Consider the following 20377-nt stretch of genomic DNA (forward strand, 5'->3'; position numbering starts at 1 on the left):
TAACATTTATGAAAACATTAGAAATAATACCTTTTAGGATTTTATGATACTAAGGAATTACTATTGAATTACTTTAGATGGGATAATTGGCATTGTGGTTATGCTAACAAATATTTATCTATCTTTTAGACATATGATGCCCGGAGTTTGGGGAGAGAATTGGATGTAGCTGAAATATGAGTTGTTAATGTTGAAGATGGATGATGGATACATAAAGGATTCATTATACTATTCTGACAACTTCTAGGGTTTGAAATTCTCCATTATTAAAAAGTTAAAATCATTATGAAGAACAAAGATATTTAGAGATATGAATTCAAAACTAAGGCATCAACACATGTAATTATTTCAGTCATTAAGTCTGAAGCAGTGACCATCTGTATGTCTATTTAGTTAGAAGACTGGTGAATGCAAGGTGCACAGAAAACTGCTTTAGCTGATATAGAGCCCTGTTTTTCAAAATGCATCAGTGTTAACAAAACAATAAACAGTCCTTCCTCCTGTTATGTGATGTGACAGCCAACCACCAAATTTTCCTGAAAGATAGAGACAAATAAGAAGCATATACATATGTTTACTAATGTGCTTAGTATAAAGCTTTTATGTCAGGGTTTTTTGTTTTAACCTGGACATCATAATTCATTGATACATTTCAAACCTAAATGTAAAGGTTTAAATTTGTAGGTTAAATTTTATGTATTTCTCTGAGGGGGAAAAGACCATAGCTTTCTTTAGAATCTTGGAGATCTATGACACAGAAAAAGTTAAGAACTACTGCTCTGAGGCCTCGGCAGGTGTCCAAAATATGCATAGAGTAAAACTGGAGTCCTCCACCTTTTACAAAATGTGCCAAGATTCTGAAGTTCCTGGTCACAAGCACATTAAAGCTAAAGGGTGGAGTGGGAGTCACAAATAGTCTTTTCATTCTTGGTACTTTTCTATTCATAGCATCAGGTATTACATCAGCCTGCCAATGACTCATCACACGGTCGGGTTCCAATGTTTAAATACTCCTCACCGGAGAGAGAAAGCCAAAAGCACAGTAACAGTGACTTAGACCACAACAAAATGAACTTCACTATCATCTCCTGAATGAAGTGCCCTTAAGCCAAAGTTTTTAGAGTGATGGCGCTTACCAGAAGAAAGTCTCTGTGCTGTAGGTGCGGGTACCATGACACTAGGCTTCTCGGTCTGGTATGTGGCTGCCGCTATTGTGGTACTCTCAGCATCACTGTTAGTCTGGCCTGTGACTCCAAAGCTGGAGCTGGGGTAGCACGTCTGGTACTGACTCTGACCAAGGATAGTATAGGTAGGATAGTCCTGTAGACCAAAGGGAGTAAGGGAGGAAGACAAGACTCTTAAAGCAAAAGCTGATTTCAACACAAGAGACTTTCATGATCCTCTTCTTCATAATCATTTTCCTAAAACAATTAATTTGACATCTCATTTACCCATCTAAAGCTTCCATCTAAATCACTGATTTCCAAAATGCATTCTGTGGAAACCTAAGAGTCAAGAGGAGATACTTCAGGGGCTGTCTTTGGAATGACCAAAAGGATGAAAGTGAAGGGTCCCATGAACTCTACACACAATGTCTTTTTTTCTACTTCAACAGCTTTTTTTTTTTTTTTCTATTTTAGGTACCGAATTTCTGTGTAAATTTTTTCACAGAATTTTGGAAGATTCTACTCTTTAGGAAGTTTATAAACAACTCCGCTAGATGCTAGTGCTTTCTAAGAACGGATGAGCTTAAACAAAAAAGTACATTATCCCACATAACTCTCATTAAGGTTTCCTAGTTTAAAATTGAGTATCTCTTTTTCTTTTTAAAATAATCAAGTTTTATTTAAATATGAAGTTTCTTTAAAATATTTGGAGGGAATTTTTTATTGTTTAATGAGCACATACATGTCAAAATTTATCAAACTATAAATTTAAATCCATGCAGATTATTATATATCGATTATACCTTAATAAAACTGTACAAAAAAATGCATATGATGTTTAGCTCAAATATATACCTTAAAAAATTTCCACTGATACTGATGTTAGTAATAAGTAGGAAGAAGCTAATCAACCAAACCAATTATAAGTAGTACTGAGCATCTATCATAAACCAAATACAACTCAGTATGTGTGTCCATGTATGAGCAGGAGAATGCAACATTAAAGAAAAGAATAAGTTGGGGGCACCTGGGTGGCTCAGTCAGTTAAGCATCTGACTCTTGATTTCGGCTCAGGTCATGATCTCACAATTTGTGAGATTGAGCCCCACGTCAGGCTCTGTGCTGACAACGTGCAGCTTGCTTGGGATTCTCTCTCTGCTCCTCCCCACAGTGTGCACTCTCTCTCTCAAAATAAATAAATAAATATGCTTAAAAAAAAAAAAGGAAAAAGTAAGTTGTACTGGCTGAACTCAAGGGAGTTAAAAATCTAGCAGGAGAAGACAAAAAAAAATTCCAACAAATTGGCAATAAATTGTATGTCAAAGGAGTGAAATACAGAGGAAGACAACTATCACTGCAGACTGGTAGTCAGACAGCCTTTTTGAAATAAACAGATGGAGGGAATAAGAGGATGAATAAGCCCTGAAAAGGTTTTAAGGGACCAGAGTTGCTGAGTCTGGTTGAAACAAAGGATCTTGCAGGTTTGAATGAATTATGCAAGGCCACGAATGTGACTTGGATTCTTTAGGCGATGGTGTATAGTTTGTGTGGGGGCAGGAGATAGGGACTATCAAAATCAAACCAACAAATAAAAATACAAAAAGATTCTGGGGTGGGGGTTGCCTGGGTGGCTCAGTCAGTTAAGCATCTGACTTCTGCCCAGCTCGTGATCTTGTGGTTCACAAGTTCGAGCCCCACATCCAGCTCTGTGCTGACAGCTCAGAGCCTGGAGCCTGCTTCAGATTCTGTGTCTCTCCCTCTCACTGCCCTTCCCCTGCCCTGCTGTCTCTTTCAAAAATAAATAAACATTAAAAAAATTTTTTTAATAAAAAAAAAAGGTTCTGGGCAGGTGACTGATGGGATAAAAGTGGACTTTTGAGAAAATTAATCAGATTGTGTTTTAAAATCTTTTTTTAAAAAAATTTTTTAGTAACATGGGGGCTCGAACTTATGATCCTGAGAACAAGAGTTGCACACTCCACCAACTGAGCCAGCCAATTAGTATTTTAGAAAATGGATAGGTAGAGGGAAAGACTGGAGATTAGATGAAAAATTAGGTCTGGTAATTCAGGATTAAAGGGGAAAAACTAAAATGAAATGGTTGGATTGGGAATTGGTGAGGGAAAAAAAACTGAAAACTGGTCTGGTTTGAGGCCTAGGTTTATTTAAAAATGGTCTCATTGATAATTGAGAAGTCATAGGGAAAAGTGGTTTTACTTTTTTAGAGGACAAGGAGACAAAAAACGGTAGAATGAAAGTCTGGTTTTTGCTATGACGAAGTTAGGGAAATAGCAGGACATTAAAGAAAAAAATGTCCATCAATCAGCAGGAAGCTTGTAGATATCATGAGGTCAGTACTAGAATGTTCATTTCAGAAATAGTAAATGGACATTGTGAATGTGGTAAAACATTTCTGGGGATGGAATAATAAGCATGTGGAAAACTACATAGACTGTCTACAGTCTATGTAGAGAAAACAAGATCAAAAAGAAAACCTATGAAAGGAAGAGAGATAAATGGTACACTGATGTATAGCAGAAACTCAATAATTTGTGAACTATAAGAATGAACAAATGCAGGAACAGTCAAATGTAGAAAGATGAACCAGAATAGTCATGTTAATTACAGCCAGAAAAAGAGATTCATGGAGAAAAGATTCATCGCTACAGAGAAAAATAAAAATGTAACAAAAACAAAAAACCCTAAAACACTGAAAACATTGGCAGTGATCTAAACATAAAGAGTTAATAGAACAGTGACTGAGACCAGACCATAAGGAATTCACAAAGGAATGAATGGCTAAATAAAAATGTAGAAGGAACATGCATTTCATAAATATTTATTATGTGTCTTTAATGTGAGTACCAGGCATTTTTCTGAACTTTGGGTATGTATGAGTGAACAAAACTGAAAAATAAATCCCTATCCCTATGAAGCTTCCATTCTAGTAGGAATTGGGTAGGAGGCAGACACATGTAGTAGGTAAAGGAATAGATAGAACCATATCATTCAGAGGCTTAGCACAGTAATGAGAGAAACGGATGGCAGTCTGAGAAACCATCCAGTGTCCTAGTTCTGGTTGTTTCTTAGGTTGGCAAATTGACCATGGAGAGAAGAGCAAGCTTGAAGAACCATATCAAACAGGATGATTAGCACAGTACCTGGTTTGAGATGCTGGAAACTGCTGCTGTTGGAATATTAGCCATTGTAGATGAAGTGGATATCAGGCTGGCATTTGTGCTTGAAGCTATAGGATTGAGAATGTTAAAAGATATTAAAGATACCATGTAAAAGGCTAGAAGAAATGGAAAGTATATTGTGTTTTAAGATCTACAAGGAGATAAAGAACATTGGCAAAGGAACAAATACTAATTTTACTCTTTTGGATGCCACACCTTACTCTAGTCTTGACTAGTCTTGTTTTTAGAAATAAAACAATTCAAACATTTTTCTGTTTCAGCTTGAGTCTTTAATTCTTCCTATTAAAGGCCTAGAAGGATTCACATATAATGTACTGGTTCATACTAATGATATCAATAGAATCAGAAGCTAAACCAAACATTCCAGTCTATTTCCTGAAATAGCCATTGAAAAATGACTCACTGGCAATGTGACTTACTGACAGCCAACAGAAACAAGAGCTCTGGTAAATCCACAGGTAAGTCCTACACTGTGATATTTCTTATCACTCGCCCCAAATTATGCCTTTCCTAATGCAACATAATTATTTTGAGAAATAGAGCTGATCCCCCAAATTCTAACATGCCTGGAGTTGCTTCTTGGGCTCTACTCAAATAATGGATTACTAATGTGGATCAACAAACACAATGATTTGGCATTCAGTGATTTTACCAATGAGCCTGGAAAAACTTGGAAAATATTGCATATTATTATTTTCTCCAGGTAAAAATGTACCCTGTAAGCTATTTAGGCTGCCTGTCTTGGGACAGGAATCTGAGTTAGGTTTTTCATACTCTTCTATCACAGATCCCACCAGGGTTTTAATCAAATCTTCAGTGATTAGTATTTGTTACAGTGACTTTTTTCAGGGGGACAGTGAAAATGAGACTGTGAGGTACTGGTCTTGAACTCCTCTCCCTCACTTACCATAAGCACTCTTAGACACGGTTCCCCTGCAGCCACACACACCATAAAGGTTTACCACCAGGTAGACCTGACTATCTGACTCCCCATCCCATTAGCAACAAAGTCCTTTGGAGGTAAAGTTAACAGGAAAACCTCCATAAGGAACAGGGCAGGTGAACAAATGAAGCAGAAACTTGAGAGTATTCATCAAAATCAGAGTACCTTTTCCTAAGGGTACTCTGCTTAGAAGAAAACCTAGAAGAGATTAGAAGAGAAAGTCTAAGGAACAACTACTGCTACAACTCAGCTTTCAGATAAAGACCTGGGACCAAGAAGAGTTAAGATAATTTGTCTACTGTCATGGGAACTAGTGGTAGTCATGATGGCAACTGTGATCTCCCAACTGGATGAGCTAGGGATCAAATTTCCTGATTATCCAGGGAGATTTTCTTTTCTACACTACATCTTCCCCCAGGGGAACTAAAGGACTCTTAAGAGTTTACCTTCTTAAACCCAACAAGTAAATGATTTTATAACCTCATAGATGGTATTTTCTTCTCACCAATATTCACTTTCTTCTCTACTATGGTCTGACCCATTTTTCCCCACTAAGGGCAAGTACAAGGAATTACTGTCCAATACACAGGCTAGATGACTCTGTAAGTAGATTTTAATCACTACGGTGGGTAGAGAATTTTGAGTGGATCTGAGGTTCTATTACCAGTACGTTATGCTAGGCAGCCCTGCAATAAAACAGACAGAAGGACATGAGGTGATTTAAGGTGGGAAAGAAAATCAGTAATTTACTTAATCTATTAAGTCAAACTCTCCCAGCAAAGTCCATTTCTAGCTCAATTTTTCTTTGGTCCTCCTTTTAGCATATACTCCTCTTTTCCTCCTATTTACCTTTATTTTAATTCTGTTCTACCTTCTTACTAACTTAAAAATGGTTAGCAGTACAACTCATTCATGTCTGATCTCTACATACATGGGGGAAATACTCTGACTCACAAAGTGGTTTTATAAATTTAACAATTTTCAGACCACTTACTGAATTGGGCTAGAGGTAAAAAGGTAGACCTTACAAACAACAGTCACATACTCTTACTATCTCTGCTAGGAAGTTTAATGACTTGATTAGCTGGTTGTTGATACTAAGTTATTAAAAGGTATCTTACTAAAAATCATAAACTACATAAACTAGTGACTTCTATTATAGGAAATGTTGGCCTGCTGACCTAAAAGTTTATAGGACTCAGTAACTTCTTTCGCCAAATCAATCAAATCATTCCTAATATGTGCCATTAGTTCATTCATTCAGCAAACCACAGTTTACTATGTACCCATAAAGTTGTTCCAGTCACTGAGAAATAGAGTAGTGAACAAGGCAAAGTCCCCGCCCTCACCAAGTTTAGATTCTATTGACAGAGTTAGATGATACTTAAATAAACAATAAATACTTTTTAGGCTCTTGTTTAGCTTGAACCCAAGCTAAACTCACCCAAAAAATGTACACAATCACTGTAAACCCTACCCTACACATAACTATGATTAAAAAGCCACAGATTTCAAAAAAAGTACTTATCACTTTGCACATATATAGATGTCTCAACAAATAATATTCAACTGCATATTTAAAAAACAAAGCAGCAATAGAAATTGCAACAAAAAGCACAAAACTCAAGTAGTAACTCCTATTGACATATATCTGAAGGCTATTAGCTCTCCAAATGCCAACAGCATGGCCAACTGTTTTTTGGATAGTCTCCACTCCTGTTCCGACAATGGAGCTGTGAAATCATTGAGAGATAAGCTTCTGAGAACGATGCCCCACTAGTGGTCCAATTAATACAGTCAATATACAGAAAGAGCTTTAATCAGAAGACAGTGGTTACAGAACTGTGAGAGGCACAGCTAAATTAAACAACACTGCTCCAAAGCCAGAGGGTTAATCTAAGGGTTAATCGTACATAAAAGTTGGCACAAGACTTGCTTTCTACCCATTTCTAATTTTATCTCTCTCTCTCTCCCACCCTTGCTCACTTGGCTTTCAAGTTACTCAGAGTAAGACAAGCTCTTTCTCAATTGAGCACCTTTGCAATGTTACTCACTCTGCCTGGACTGTGCTCCCCGGCCTGTCCCTCTCGCCTTCCCAGCATGATGGCTCCTCCCCAGCATGTCTACTTCCTCAGAGAGACACTCTCTGACCGCTATATTAAAAAACTAACTCCTTATTTTCCCAATCACAGCAATCTATTCTTTTTTTCTTTCAGAGAACTTTTCAAAATCTATTTAATTATTTACTTGCTTATTTCTGTTTCCCCCACACGTCTGTAAGCTCCATGAAGGCAGAATCTTACTATCTTATTCATGATCTCCAATATCTAGCAAAGCATCTGGCACAGAGTAGGTGATGCTTAATAAATACTTGCGGGATTCATGTATATCTTGTAGACATGTATATTCCCATATAATTTGTGGGATTCAAGTATAGCATGTCAAGGTCATCAAAAACAAGAAAAGCCTGCAAAACTGTATGTATAGTCAAGAGGAGCCTAAGTAGACACGACAATTAAATGAAATGTGGTATTCTGGATGGGACTCTGGAACAAAAAAGGGACTTAGTTAATAATAATGCACCAATATGGGGTCATGAATTGTAATAAATGGTCCATTCTAATGTAAGACGTCAATAATAGGGGAAATTATGTGCAAGATGGAGGAGTACATAACTCTGTGTATCATCTGCTCAATTTTTCTATAAATCTAAAACTACTCTAGGGGCGCCTGGGTGGCCCAGTTGGTTAAGCGTCCAACTCTTGATTTTGGCTCAGGTCATGATCTCACACTTCATGAGACCAAGCACCATGTCAGGCTCTGCACTGACAGCATGAAGCCTACTTGGGATTCTCTCTCCCCCTCTCTCTGCCCCTCCCCTACTCGCTTGCCCTCTCTCAAAAACAAATAAATAAACTTAAAATAAAACAAAACAAAACTATTCTAGGGGCACCTGGGTGGCTCAGTGGGTTGAGCATCCAACTCTTTTTTTCTTTTTGTTTCTTTATCTTCGAGAGACAGACAGAGTGTGAGCAGGGGAGGGGCAGAGAGTGAGGGAGACACAGAATCTGAAGCAGGCTCCAGGCTCTGAGCTGTCAGCACAGAGCCCAACTCGGGTCTCAAACTCACAAACTGAGATCATGACCTGAGCTGAAGTCGGATGCTTGACCAACTGAGACACCCAGGCGCCCTTGAGTAGTCTAACTCTTGATTTTGGCTCAGGTCATGATCCCAGCGTGGGATCTGTGCTGAGTATAGAGCCTGCTTGAGATTCTCTGTCTCTCTCTCTCTTTCCCTCCCTCTGCCCCTCTCTCCTGCTTCTGTGCACTCTCTCTTAAAAAAAAAAAAAGTCTTAAAAATAAAACTATTCTAAAAATTAAAGTTTCGGGTGTCTGCTGGCTCAGTGGGTAAAGCATGCAACTCTTGATCTCAGGGTTGTGACTTTGAGCCCCACACTGGGTGTGGAGATTACTTAAAAATAAAATCTTAGAAAAAATAATTATAAAATAAAAACTAAAGTCTATTCAAAAACAAATCTCCTGGTCAATGAGAGACTATTGGAAAGAAGGAAGGAATGAAGGGAGGAAAAAATAAAAACTATCATATGCTACCAACAATATTAGAAGCCAAACACATTCATTAAAAGTCAAGATTCAGTTAAAATTAATTTTGAAATTTCTGAAATTAATCAACACCTGAATACTAATCATTTTTTAAAAAAAAATTTTTTTTTCAACATTTATTTATTTTTGGGACAGAGAGAGACAGAGCATGAACGGGGGAGGGGCAGAGAGAGAGGGAGACACAGAATCCGAAACAGGCTCCAGGCTCTGAGCTGTCAGCCCAGAGCCCGACGCGGGGCTCGAACTCACGGACCGCGAGATCGTGACCTGGCTGAAGTCGGACGCTTAACCGACTGCGCCACCCAGGTGCCCCTGAATACTAATCATTTAAACCATCTCAACTGAAGAAAAGAATCAGAGATTGGGTCACATAGTCACACCCTAGGAAAGAAACTGATATAAATAAGTTAGATCTACCTAACAAAGGGGTTTCATGAGCATTGTTGTATAAACTGAAGAAAGGTTTTGATCAGAGTTGATCAAGCCAGAAGTATTTTATTTTAGGCTGAAATAATACATTTTAAAAGAAATTTCAGTATGTTGACACACAATGTTACATTAGCTTCAGGTGTACAATATCGTGATTTGACAATTCTATATGTTATGTCAATTGTAGAATGCTTTGCGGTATGATGACGAGATACTGCTGTTTTGACTATTAAAAAAAATCTACAGAATGCTGTTTTTTCGGTGTGTGTGTGTGTGTGTAAGGATGGGGTGATTACATAGTGTAAGTGAAGCAGCCCTGGATAGCTAACATTCACTATTCATGATATGTGACATTAAAAGTGGGGGGGGGGGGCGCCTGGGTGGCGCAGTCGGTTAACCGTCTGACTTCAGCTCAGGTCATGATCTCGCTGTCCGTGAGTTCGAGCCCCGCGTCGGGCTCTGTGCTGACGGCTCAGAGCCTGGAGCCTGTTTCGGATTCTGTGTCTCCCTCTCTCTCTGACCCTCTCCCATTCATGCTCTGTCTCTCTCTGTCTCAAAAATAAATAAACATTAAAAAAAAGTTAAAAAAAAAAGTGGGAGGGGGTACCTGGGGGGGGCTCAGTCACATAAGTGGCCTACTTTGGCTCAGCTCATGGTCTCATGGTTCGTGAGTTTGAGCCCTGTGTCAGGCTTGATAGCAGAAAACCCAGGTAATTCAACTCTGCCAATACTTGTATTTCATTTCAGCTAGTTGTTTCAACTTGTATTACACCAAGTTTTTCTTCAGAACAAATGGCAAAACTTGGTAACTTGATGATAACCCTTCTGCCTTAAATTCTACCCTGTGCCAAAGTTCTAATGAACAACAAAATGGGCCAAGAGGTTAACCAGAAAAAGGGAGGAAGAATGAATTAGATACCTGTCAGTAAAGGTTCTTAATGAACAGAGCTGAAACTGATACCATGACTTCAACATTGAAAATCAAAAATACAGCACTCATGCTTTGGGGTCAGACTGCTTAGCTTACATGCTGACTTAATTATTTACTAATTCTGTGACCGTGGACAAATTACTTTGCTTTTCTTTATCTTATCTTTCCCATCTGTAGAACTGGATTAATAACAGTAGTTTCCTCATAGGTGTGTTGTGAAGATTACCTGAGTAGCACCTATCTGTTGCTTACACTGCTAAGTACATAGTAAGCACTTAATACCAACAATGATCATCACTAGCAAACAGGGGAAACCAAGAGTCCTAAGAGACCCTAAAAAGGTAGTTACTCTTATTTTACAAGGAGGAAGAAGTAAGCAAAACTATTAGGTTTCTCAAATTCAAGAGGAGCGGTGATTTTACAACTAGGAAGAGGGTTATTAATAAAAAACAAGAGAACTCCTTGCTTTTCTTTCATGACTTAGGTGCAGTCATCAGGAATGTATCTGTTTAGGAGGGAAATGGCTAGTAGATTTGTCTGTAGATGGATCTAAAAGCCCTGTCACCTAGAAAAACACTTCATAAAAATGAAAGGGAATACAGGAGAAGACAGACAAAGTCATACTCTTTAGTTTTTCCCCTCCTGCTTTATTCCCATTTGAGAAAGAAAGATAGGGAAGAGGCAAAGAAAGAAAGAAGGGAAAATAAATAAGAAAAGAGGAGACTCAGTAACCACTAGGAGGTAATCTTACTTAGAGCAAGATCTCAAGATGTAGTGACCAGTTTGTTCTCAATGGATCAAGCAGAAGTAGTTCTCAATCATTTAACTGAAAACAATTAAAACTAAGCATCAAAATATTTTATTTAATATAATCTACATCGGGGCTCCTGGGTGGCTCAGTTGGTTAAGCGTCTGACTTCAGCTCAGGTCATGAACTCGTGGTTTGTGAGCTCGAGCCCCACGTCGGGCTCTCTGCTGTCAGCACAGAGCCCACTTCAGATCCTCTGTCTCCCTCTCTCTGACCCTCCCCCCACTTGCTTGTGCACGCTCTCTCTCTAAATACATGAACAAATAAAATAATCTACATCACCACCACTTTCTCATCAAGACTACCTCAGACTAGTTTTTGCTGTCGCACCCATACTCCTCTAGCACCCATTTTAAAAGGAATAAAATTTAAAAGCTGGGAGACATCAGGAGAAAGGAGGCAGATGAGAAGCCAGGTACATGGACATTAACTCCCACTGTCGTGCAATAACATATTGCCTGTGTTGGATCTGGAAGGGTAGGGAATTCATTCCATAGCACCTTCTGCGTTTCTGTCTTCGTTCCTAATAGTCCTGTCCTAATTCTAACCCTTTAGAAGAACAACTCAGGAAGGCAAAGGTGTTTAGAGTTGAAGCTTTAATGCTACACTTTCCATCATGAAAAAGAAACAAGACTGAACTTTTTGAGCAAGAAAAATGCTCTCACCACGAAGCAGCAGGTGGGGGCGGAGGTATGGCAGCACTGCAGGAGAAAAGCAGCACATACCTCGTGTTTGGCGCCATGTGGACTCCATGTAAGAGAAGTCAGCAAGGTTCTAACCCATGGAGTCTTCTGCTCATTTATAGGACAAAATGCCACTGAGAACAGACTAAAACAAAATCTGACAGGTTTTCGGGACACCAACGTACAAAAGGGAAGGCTTCAATTCTACCAAGTAGTTCACATTTAAAGGCTAAACTACTTATGAACCACAGTCCTGGGTTCTGGTGTACCTAACACAAAAAGCATGCACAAATGCAAACACCACCCCCTTCTATTTTATAGAACTCCTGTATTACCCAGTTAATTTGAAGATACAGGAAGACTGAAAACAACAAAAACAACAATAATAAAACACACACAACCATGCCTATTTACCTTGAGTGGGATAAGAATAATGTGCTGGGCTTGGCTGGCTTGTGGTTAACCCTGTAGTGCAGGTAAGAACACTGTGTTGACTTGGAGATGGAGTCTGAATTAAACCACTTTCAGGTTTCATACCTGGCCACAATGCACCTGAATCAGATAAATTGGACCAATTACAAACAATACACTGGGACTGAGGAGCATGGTCATGCTTTCAAATATCCGCCAGTAGGTTTAAAACCTCAATCTTAAAAACAAAAGTAAATTTGCTTGTAAGAGAAAGTTACTGATTCTCCCACTCATAATATACCACAAGCAAATACAATTTCAAAGACTGGGGAGGGGGAGCTATAGAAACAAAATTCTTGCCAAAATCCCAATAATGATATGTATATAAGTTCATTTCAATGGCTGGGGAAGACTGACCAGGGTTCAGAAAAAAAAGCTACTGACACTCAACTGGAGTATTTGTTGTAGAGAGTGCCTGATGATCATGAACAGTGGTAAATCATTTATCCATTGTCAAGGTGGGAGACATTTCATATAAGTTTAAAATTCACTTACCCTTTAAATAAGCACCAAATTTCTTAAAAATGTATTAAGTAGTACTTTTTTGCCTTCTTAAGTTGGTTATTTTGTTACCTTCTGATTAGGAAAGACATACCTGCTTATTTTTATAAATTAAAACCATGACAGAAATATGTCAATTGGAAAAAAATAAAGTCATATATAATCCCAGAACCCATACTTAACCACGATTACACTGTGCATAAGAGTGACTTAGATTTCTTTTATGTATTTTCTAATATTTTTCTTTTAATAAAAATGGGATGTTACACAGTTCATAATTTGCTTTTCCACATAATATCTATGAAAGACATTTTTCCACGTCAGAACATATAAATCTCTCATACCAATAGACATCATAGCTGTTCACTTTTATTTTTATCACAATGCTCCTGAATGACAATCTTTCTAAAACATATTTATATCCTTTCCTGCCTTCTCAGCAGGGAGGAAATAGTGAACATACCTTTACATTTTCTCAGTATTGTCACAAAGATGAATAGTGTGCTGTGCTATATATATATTACAGAGACACCGCCAGAGGCTATGGGGATTTGTGAAGATGGGACTAAACAGAACTCAATTACAGTTCTGTATCACTTTGTTTCTTTCTGTGATCTGTACTTGACAATCTCTTGTCTCTCGCTTTATCTCCTTTGTCATCTGCAGTAACTTGGGAAACCATAAATGAAGCTTTGCTTCTACATGACAGCCTAAGGATGCCCTTTATGGTGAATAGTGTTGGTGATAATTTTGGCTATGCAAAAGTCTATTTAGAAAAAAAGCTTACTGTCTGGTTGTGCACTGTGTTCTGAACAGCTATGGTTGCTGGATCAGTGTTGTTGAAGGTAATAATTAGGTCCAAGAAGGTTCATCAATCACATTTCAGGTAAGAAATTAATACCATGGTCAGCCACAGCTTCAAATTCACAGTAACTCATTTCATTTACTCCTAATCTGATACTGAATTTATAAAAATACAATGCATTGATAATAAGGCTCTCTGCTCACCAGGGCACTGAGATGTCTAGGTGCAACTCAGACCAGTAAAATTTGTTGATAAGTAAATGTAAGAGAGATGTGAAAATTTCAAATTTCCAAATTTCAAGGCAATTGCCTTGCCCCAAACTCTTAAAGCATAAAAAACAAAAGGGGTTTTCTTTTCTTACCTATCAAACACATGAAATAACTTATCTGAGAAGAACGAAGAATACCATTGTCTTTAGCATGCATTAGGAGGGTCGGCGCCCATTCCACGCTCAGTTTATGATCATTTAAAAAGTCTTGTCCAGGTTAGCCACAGTTAAACTCCTAACTATATCTAAATTTCAACACTAAAAATACTTGAACATGTTATTTTTTAAACATTTATAATGTGAAATTTGAATATCAGTGCCATGATTCTTGGTGGTTGAGTATCACATTTTTTAGCAAACAAATTGCCATTTCAATGTCATGGTAACTTTCAGGTTTATTGCAATCAAGGTGATATTTTTTTTCTAAATAGGTTCTGAATCTTAGGTGTTTGATTTGTGAACATGTTTATATTACACTATATTAAAATACTATCTTATTGAGAATAGTATTACCTGAAAATGTTTTGCTAGTCTCATTATTTAGTATATATAAATTTAAATAATTTTAAATATAGTTTTAAGTTTTAAATAATTTTAAATAGAATTTTTTTTTCTGGAAGTAAATTGACTTTATTTGGCAACCTTCAACAAATGGAAGCTTTTTCTGCCGGTTTTCTTGTGTGCAACTGACCAATGCTAAATAAGAAACAAACCTCAAACTCCTTTGCTTTCATTGTTTTGTCTGACCAGCAAACCAACCTAATGAATTATTTTATTTTTATAGAAGAGATTTGCAAAATAGATTGTCATCTGTAATTTTTTTTTTTAACCCAGCACTCAGTAGTATAATTGGCTAAAATTTTGTTGTTGATGGAATCCTAATGGTAATTACAAACAGAATAGAAAAACTGGGAGATTGAAATCTGAGTAATTTGAAGCATTTTTATTTTTATTTAATTTTTATTTTTTTTAAGCATCAAAATATTTCATTTTATTTTTTTTTTTAATATATGAAGTTTATTGTCAAATTGGTTTCCATACAACACCCAGTGCTCATCCCAAAAGGTGCCTTCCTCAATACCCATCACCCACCCTCCCCTCCCTCCCACCCCCCATCAGCCCTCAGTTTGTTCTCAGTTTTTAAGAGTCTTTTATGCTTTGGCTCTCTTCCACTCTAACCTCTTTTTTTTTTTTTTTTCCCTTCCCCTCCCCCATGGGTTTCTGTTAAGTTTCTCAGGATCCACATAAGAGTGAAACCATATGGTATCTGTCTTTCTCTGTATGGCTTATTTCACTTAGCATCACACTCTCCAGTTCCATCCACATTGCTACAAAGGGCCATATTTCATTCTTTCTCATTGCCACGTAGTACTCCATTGTGTATATAAACCACAATTTCTTTATCCATTCATCAGTTGATGGACATTTAGGCTCTTTCCATAATTTGGCTATTGTTGAGAGTGCTGCTCTAAACATTGGGGTGCAAGTGCCCCTATGCATCAGTACTCCTGTGTCCCTTGGGTAAATTCCTAGCAGTGCTATTGCTGGGTCATAGGGTAGGTTTAAATAGAATTTTAAATAAACTTTAAATAAAATTTCAAAGTATAAAATGTCTATAAACTGGCTCCTTTATAAAGTCAAAAACCAGGGCAAAAAGTCCAAAGAAAAGTAGTGGAAGAGCTACTTACAGTAGTTTTCAATGTTTTTGACCAGAAACATGAAGTTGATATTTAATATATAATTATTTTATGAAGAACAGAAGAATAAAAGACCATATGAACACCGCCTCCAGCATCACAGTAGCCTGGCTCTTTAAGCATATAAATATCTTCCTTTAAAAGCACCCTTCCCAGAATTCCAAGTAATAGGGAACATGACCAAATGGTCTGACTATACAGCAATACTACCCACAGAGAAGACGAAACCAAATCCTGGCTTCCTGACTCCTAGTCCACTGCTCTATGTCTACAACTACAAAGCTTATCAATTTGTTTTAAGCACCAAGATCCTGATGTGGAAGAACAGCTGGTCTAACAGTGGCAAATGAAGTCGAGTGCTATCCTTTTGCTGCCCCACACTGGGGTCTTATCACAAACTATACCCAAGTTTTCTCACCACAAACATTTCACTATTGGTTAGTCACTAACCAAACTAATTTGAGCAGCTCAGTTTATAGTAATACATATCAGACTAGTAGATCTTTAGAGAAAGTTAGTTTGGTTAGGAACTGAAGTATATGCCAATGGTTAGGGGAAAAAACACATGAAAGAATATATTGGTTTGTTGATATGACCGCTCATTGGAATGACTTACTATAAATACTAAGTAATTTAATCTGAATACTTTTCCTAATTATAAAGCGAGTAGATGTATATTATAGAGAATTAAGAAAACATAGAAAGTATAAAGAAAAAAAACTGCACAGTCTCACTACACAGGAAAAAACTACAGGCAGTTCTTGCTTTTGTACGGGACTGTGTTAACTGAAACCTGTACACGCTGGAGCAGTGGCCTCACTTGGTATGGCGCCATGGTAATGGAGATCAAATCTGTAGTGCCTACACTGTGAACATTCACATTTTTTCTTCCAAATTATTCTTTATGTATACATTTTTAAAAACACTAACTTGGCATATTATATTGCTTTTAGTTTTACATGTTGCTTTTTAAAATTAATAAGAAACTTTTCTCAAGATGCTGAATATTCTTTAAGAATGTGAATTTAGGGGCGCCTGGGTGGCGCAGTCGGTTAAGCGTCCGACTTCAGCCAGGTCACAATCTCGCACTCCGTTGAGTTCGAGCCCCGCGTCGGGCTCTGGGCTGATGGCTCAGAGCCTGGAGCCTGTTTCCGATTCTGTGTCTCCCTCTCTCTCTGCCCCTCCCCCGTTCATGCTCTGTCTCTCTCTGTCCCAAAAATAAATGTTGAAAAAAAAAATTAAAAAAAAAAAAAAGAATGTGAATTTATTAGGGGCGCCTCGGTGGCTCATTAGGTTAGGCATCTGACTCTTGATTTCAGCTCAGGTCATGATCTTGCAGCTCATGAGTTCAAGCCTCACATGGGGCTCTATGCTGACAGCTCAAAACCTGGTTGGGATTCTCTTCCTGCCTCTCCCCTGCTTTCTCCCTCTCGCTCTCTCAAAAATAAACTTTAAAAAAAAGAATGTAAATTTATTAGAATATGATTTATAGTTTTCCATTCTATAAATTGCAATGTAACATACACATTTCAATTCAATGTGTAGGCTGTTTCCAATCTTTTGCTGTTATAAATGCTATGGTAAATATCTTAGTAAAATTTTTGTGGGTATCTCTAATTAGTTCCATGGGCTGAATCCCTAGAAGTGAAATTACTGAGGGAAATAGCAAAAACTTAATCCTTAAGGCTATTAATACATATTATCAAATCTCCATCTCACATAGAGTTCTTTTAAATGAAGCTGCAACAGTGGCAGCTAAGGCAATCTTTTATGAGCCCCTAAAAATAAATGCGTGTCCCTTTCCTCCACTGAGATCACTGGAAGTTAACTGTCTAATCCTTTCTGCTGTCCTACAACATTTCTATGTAGCTCTTAAAAAGAATATGACCACTATTCCTTTATTTTTACAGACTGTTTACAATATAAGCTTCCTAGATTTCCCTTAGTCTTCTCCTTTCATTAAGAGAAGGAACATTTTTGGGGCGCCTAGGTGGCTCAGTTGGTTAAGCGTCCGACTTCAGCTCAGGTCATGATCTCGTGGTCCATGGGTTCGAACCCTGTGTCGGGCTCTGAGTTGACAGCTCAGAGCCTGGAGCCTGCTTTAGATTCTGTGTCTCCTTCTCTCTCTGCCCCTTCCCCACTCACACTCTCTTTCTCTCTCAAAAATGAATAAACATTAAAAAAAAAAATTTTTTTTTTTTTTTAAAAGAGAAGGAACATTTTTAACTGCAAACTCAACTCTCAGACACAGACCAAATTTATGAGCACTTCTGAATTAAACAGACCTGGGTTCAATTCTAACCCCAGGCATTTACTTAATTCTATGACCCCAGGCTAGTCACTTGATCCTTCTAACAAGCCTGTTTCCTCATCTATAAAAAGGGATAATGCTACTACTTACTCCCTAGGACTGTTTTAAAGATTAAATAAGACAATAATGTAAAGTGTGAGGTACTTATTCTCAGCATACTGCACGGTATATAAGGCACTTCATAAACATTAGATAACGTTACTACAATGAGATTTTCTGAAGCTCACTGCATCTGAAATAACAGACTACCAAATCTAGTTTTGGTGCTAATAGGCAGCACTACGATAAAATTGCCAAATCTTCATTAGAAAAAATAGTGTTTTATATTTGAGTGAACACATTTATAAAAAGAAAAAAAAAAGCCATATCTGTAATTTCCTTAATAAATTCTGAGAATATGCCATATCTATCATTCACATTACCCCAACCTAAATCTCTCTCCAGTAAGTTTCATATATTACTTAAGTCAATTTAGCTGATTCTCTTCTCTTAGAAATACTGATGGAAGAATTTATGAAACAAGTCTCCCTCATTCCCAAATATAAAACAAAACCAAATTAACAGAAGAGCCTATTTATAAATACTTCTTTACAATATAAAGTTTCCTTCAAGTTTTTAACAAGGATCTATCATACAATTTTCTTTTTTTCTTTAATACAAGGGAAATACAGCGATCATAAAAGATACTACAATATGCACATAGCATTATGTTAGGTATTCCATAATCTGAGTTCAGAGATATAATAGGAGTTTTATTTAATACTGAACGGCAGGAATGACCAACTGTTCAACAATGTCATAAAGGGCTCTGGAATTGGTGATAATGAATTTAAATCAAAACAGAAGGTAAAAAACCAATATAAATATACTTACTTTATACTTGCTAGTTGTTACTAGTTAGCTGTTGAAAAATTAGCTTTCACATACCCACAAAGATATAAGCACAAACATATACTGAGAGTTCTGTTTCCAAAAGGACTGCTCAGTTTTGGCTGGTTACATATATACCAAATTTAAGATTTTAGTAAACTGGCTGATACTGACATGCGTGGAGGCATAGACTTACAAACAGGGAAACAAGAGCTGTTTGTCTTCTCTCATGAAGTTATCAACTACCACTATCATTAAACATAACCCCCATTGTTTCTAGTAGTTTTCAGAAGCCAAGGAGTGCTAACAAGCCTAAAACTAAGAAAGCTATCACTATCATAAAGACTAGCCAAATGGGCCAGGAAAAGTAGGAATGTAGAAACCAAAGGCAGGCAGCACTAATACATCCAGAATCTGTGGCAATCTGTTTAGATGATTTTTTTTAATTTCCAACTAGTTTCGGGAAAGGTTACAGAGATATAATTTTAACACGCTGCACATGTGAAAATAATATAGGATTCTCTCAATTTTCTAAAACTAGTTTCTAGGAAACCAGGGAATGGGCAATAAAGCACCCTACACATATCAATTTACACACACAAAGAAAAATCAGCGCAGATATTAAGCGCTCAAAGAGTTTCAAATTGGCTTCGAGTAAAGCATTCTAATTCGCAGTTCATGTCCAAGATGCCTAAAACCAAAGAACAAACTACGCACAAAATAAGGCTATGCAATATTGGGGGTTCTCCTCATTCTAAGATGACTTTTTGGTTCAGCAGAGTAACAACTGATCAGTTTGGGGCAGAGGGAGGAAAGAGGGAGAAACTGACAAAAAGAAAAAGAGAGAGAGTAAACTAGAAGGCATATTCTATCTGGGTAGTTAGATTACCTGGTTTTAGCAAGAAACTGAATCACCTTAAAATGTATTAATTATGCTTACCTAACCATGGTAACATGTTTTATAATAAAGAAACTAATAGTAATTCTTCAAAGAGTTTCCCAAACACTTAAAGATTCCAAGCTTTGAAGTCAAGGTTTAGTACCTTGGAAATAGCTAAATGTTAATAGATAAACAAGTGAGTACTGAAAGTTTTAATTTTATTTAACATGCATCAAATATACCGTTGGAAAAGTTGCACACCCAACTTTTATCACACTTGTAACTGAGTAGGTACTCTGTAAAGAATAACCCATCTTTCAGCATCCTGATGAGCCATTCTTGACTTTTGGGGAAAGATCGAAGTTTTGGGGGGATAAAATCAATAGTCTTAGAAACTGCTTATAATAAGATGCCTTACCAAAAGGAGGTAGTCCATACGTTTGGGTTGCCTGAGGGTAGACAGCATAGGGTTGAGACTGCTGTAGTGTCTGGTACTGAGTCTGCCCAGGGTAAGCAGTTTCCGAAACAGGAACTGAGAGGATATGTGCATAAGGTCTAGAAAAGTTCAAGAAAACAAAAACTTTCATGTGTGATTTATTTTTAATGAATAATAGAGGAAATAGCTAATACCACTAAAAGCAAAGAATCAGCAATGAGGAAACTAACCTTCCACATAAAATGTCTCTTACTATGGCCAGAAAAAACTAATTTTTCCTTTCCAAGTTCTACAATCACCTAAGAAACAATTTTATGGAAAATGAAATATCCTCCCAAGGCCCAATTACCATGCT

At 37.3% G+C, this 20377-nt stretch overlaps 1 protein-coding gene across 3 annotated transcripts in view; it reads right to left on the reverse strand.

Moving 5' to 3' along the window:
* The window catches only part of EYA3 (EYA transcriptional coactivator and phosphatase 3), a 102994-nt gene that overhangs the window by 32389 nt on the left and 50228 nt on the right, over window positions 1–20377 (reverse strand). For 2 of the 3 annotated variants that reach the window (XM_040466571.1, XM_040466565.1), the window contains exons 6-9: window positions 20005–20141; window positions 12198–12335; window positions 4328–4413; window positions 1137–1320 (exon numbers count right to left, since the gene is read on the reverse strand). In XM_040466571.1, coding sequence (XP_040322505.1) covers window positions 1137–1320; window positions 4328–4413; window positions 12198–12335; window positions 20005–20141 — 545 coding nt within the window. The remainder of the gene's footprint in view (window positions 1–1136; window positions 1321–4327; window positions 4414–12197; window positions 12336–20004; window positions 20142–20377) is intronic. The other variant, XM_040466577.1, reaches the window with a different exon arrangement.

The sequence above is a fragment of the Herpailurus yagouaroundi genome, unplaced genomic scaffold (genome assembly GCF_014898765.1).
Source record: "Herpailurus yagouaroundi ecotype Mexico unplaced genomic scaffold, PumYag 77, whole genome shotgun sequence".
In the NCBI taxonomy this organism is placed as follows: Eukaryota; Metazoa; Chordata; class Mammalia; order Carnivora; family Felidae; genus Herpailurus; species Herpailurus yagouaroundi.